The 2,868-nt window shown below is 36.6% G+C and overlaps 1 protein-coding gene across 2 annotated transcripts; it reads left to right on the forward strand.

Moving 5' to 3' along the window:
* The first annotated feature begins 263 nt into the window (after nucleotides 1-263).
* On the forward strand, nucleotides 264-2,612 carry rps16 (ribosomal protein S16). Of its 2 annotated transcripts, XM_047389062.1 has the most exons (6): nucleotides 264-363; nucleotides 453-504; nucleotides 1,263-1,364; nucleotides 1,614-1,710; nucleotides 1,802-1,849; nucleotides 2,362-2,612. In XM_047389062.1, the coding sequence occupies exons 2-6, from the start codon at nucleotides 457-459 to the stop codon at nucleotides 2,505-2,507; spliced, it is 441 nt and encodes a 146-aa protein (XP_047245018.1). In that variant the 5' UTR covers nucleotides 264-363; nucleotides 453-456; the 3' UTR covers nucleotides 2,508-2,612. The 2 variants fall into 2 exon arrangements, with proteins under 2 accessions (XP_047245018.1, XP_047245019.1); XM_047389063.1 differs by lacking the exon at nucleotides 264-363 and having other exon boundaries at nucleotides 453-508.
* Nucleotides 2,613-2,868: the final 256 nt, after the last annotated feature.

Raw genomic sequence — 2,868 nt, forward strand, 5'->3', positions numbered from 1 at the left:
TATATATATATATATAAATGTATATATATATATATATATATATATATAAATTTATATATATATATATATATATATATACATTTATATATATATATATATATATATATATATATATATATATATATATATATATATATATATATATATATATATATACAATCTGTGATAGCAGTAGTAGGCTCTTACGACTGAACTAAACCGAATAGAACAATCACAGAAAAGTGACGGAATTCCAAACTACGTAAAGTGAAAGAAACTGTCGTATATCTATCCCAAAGCTTCTTCAATTGTCGTGCACTAGCCCCTGATGCTCGGCGTGTGAAACCCCATCGGCCTCTTCGTACGGCACCCTAGCTGAGAACGGTGTGTAGCTCTTATTGAACCCCCCAAATTATTAAAAACATCCGAATTTGTTGCTTTTTAAAGCGGTTGTTGTGTTGTTTATGTTTCAGGAACATGCCAGCGAAAGGTCCACTACAGTCTGTCCAGGTGTTTGGACGTAAAGTAAGTATATTTGCTAAATTGTAATTCACATGTGGTGTTGCTGATACGCCGCCTCGCTAGCGGACTCGAGCTAAAGTAGCAACCCGGAGAACCGATTTAACAAATATTTGCTGTTGCCATGTGATTGTTTTGTGCTCTGATAAAACCCAAATACATCTATATACCATTCTTTTTATTTAAAACCTACTCAAAGTGCTCACTTAAAGCTCTGGCTTGGTTATCACCGGTCAGTTTAGCTGTTTTTGCTTTGCTAGTTAGCCTTGTTACACGTTACGTTATAACTTACAATTACAACGACCACCAATTAACACGCGTTGGAATGGTGATACTTGGCCTAATAAAATAAAAACGTCTTTTATAATTACTACATTTTGAAGTTCCAGGGGAAGTACAATGCGAATATACGTAACCCAAGATGTATCACTGATCAAAAAATACTAATAGACTTAGCTTGTAAAGTCAATAAAAGTGAACTGTTACAGTCATGTAATCGTGTATTCAGGGTGCCAACTTGGTTTCAAACCTTGAATGTGAAAGGGTACCATCAACTTGTAGTGCTCTGCAAAGCAGACACATGCAATTTCTTACAGTGACATTGATGTATTTCCAGTGTTGTATATTTTCTTAATAATTAGATTTTTTGCTGCCAGTATCTGATCAATACTTTCGTAAATTTGAAGGGCATGATAGCAATTTGCTATCAGATATTTGATTTATATTTAGTCAATGTGCCACTAATCAGTCGTTTGTTTTAACAGAAAACGGCCACAGCAGTCGCCCACTGCAAAAGGGGAAATGGTCTGATCAAGGTTAATGGCAGACCTCTGGAGATGGTGGAACCCGCCACACTCCAGTACAAGGTGAGAACCTCAAGAGGGGGGGTTTAAATCTCCAATTTGTTGCAGTTTGGGGCTCAATTCTGGCAGAAGAGCTCTGAAATTAGTTTGTAATAAGCATTTTTTCATGTATTAAACAGTAAAAAAAAAAAAACATAGCCTTACAGGTTTCTCTTTTATTTATCCACCAGGACACCCAAACTGGCTTATTTTAGTAAATACAGTTTCCCTTTGTACATTTGCATTAGAATTTACTATTTGTATTATTTCTAGCTTTTGGAGCCAGTGCTGTTGCTTGGGAAGGAGCGTTTTGCTGGTGTTGACATCAGAGTCAGAGTGAAGGGTGGTGGACACGTTGCGCAGATCTATGGTAAGTTTATCTTCTTTTGTTGTTGACCTCTGTCATTGTTTGCAAGTTATAAGACAATCTTTTAATAATGTTTTATGTTTTTTCTTTACAGCCATCCGTCAAGCCATCTCCAAAGCCCTGGTTGCATACTACCAGAAGTGTACGTTTTTTTCCTCCCAACACATTCATTAGCTCACAGTATTTTTTTTCACCCATGTCCTAAAATTAGAATGGGAATCAACATTTAAAAAATGGGGAATATGAAATAACATACATATGTCCTGTTGAGGAATCCTGTAGCTTGGGAAAATATCAGTTCACGGCTGAGTTCGTAGCCTGTATTATTATTGCTGTACAGATTTCAGCCGGAATCTAAACTCTCCAATCAAAATAAGGTTTTATCAACAATGTTTGAGCAGAAAAAGCTTTATGAGCAATGATGTACCATCCAGTTTTTAAAAACAAGGACTATGTAAATTAATCTGAGCACACAATCTCAGGTCTGGTATTAGGCACAGAGTGAGTAAAAGACTGTGTGCCTTTTTTGTGGATATAGTCAAGACTGAAGTTCATGTTTTAAAGTAAGATGTAAAAATGACTTTGAGGTAGAATTTAATGACAACAAAGTTAGATGTAGAGTTTGTAACCTGGAGTGTTTCTGCATTGCTGTAGATGTGGACGAGGCCTCTAAGAAGGAGATCAAAGACATCCTGATCCAGTACGACAGGACCCTGCTGGTTGCTGATCCCCGTCGTTGCGAGTCCAAGAAGTTCGGTGGACCTGGAGCTCGTGCCCGCTACCAGAAGTCCTACCGTTAAGCGCTCTGTAAATTTTCTTAATAAATTGGAGGAACACAAACATTGGAGTTTTTCTTAAAAATGAACTTTTCACTGCATTATTAAAAAGTAGGGTGGTCCAATTCAGTCCTTGTCAGTCATTGCATATTGTTTGTTAAAGAAACATATTTAGGACTTTTGTGAGCTGCATAACTATAGGTGTGTTCAAGGTTCACCACAGCCAAGTAACATAAACTTTATTTTAATGAATGTTAAGTATAATTTTAAAGGCAGAACAGGTGTCTGCCTTCCAGACCCGGACTTGAGGAACTGGTTTCATAATCAAACCCTCATATCTGAAACTAAACTCAGATCAGTTAGTTTTTTAAGACCAACACAAGGC

The sequence above is a fragment of the Girardinichthys multiradiatus genome, chromosome 17 (assembly GCF_021462225.1).
Source record: "Girardinichthys multiradiatus isolate DD_20200921_A chromosome 17, DD_fGirMul_XY1, whole genome shotgun sequence".
Classification (NCBI taxonomy): Eukaryota; Metazoa; Chordata; class Actinopteri; order Cyprinodontiformes; family Goodeidae; genus Girardinichthys; species Girardinichthys multiradiatus.

Coding starts and splice junctions, on each gene's coding strand:
- rps16 (XM_047389062.1), top strand. CDS start 457: ATGCCAGCGAAAGGTCCACTACAGTCTGTCCAGGTGTTTGGACGTAAA. Junction 505..1,262: donor TCCAGGTGTTTGGACGTAAA/GTAAGTATATTT, acceptor TTGTTTTAACAG/AAAACGGCCACAGCAGTCGC. Junction 1,711..1,801: donor ACACGTTGCGCAGATCTATG/GTAAGTTTATCT, acceptor TTTTCTTTACAG/CCATCCGTCAAGCCATCTCC.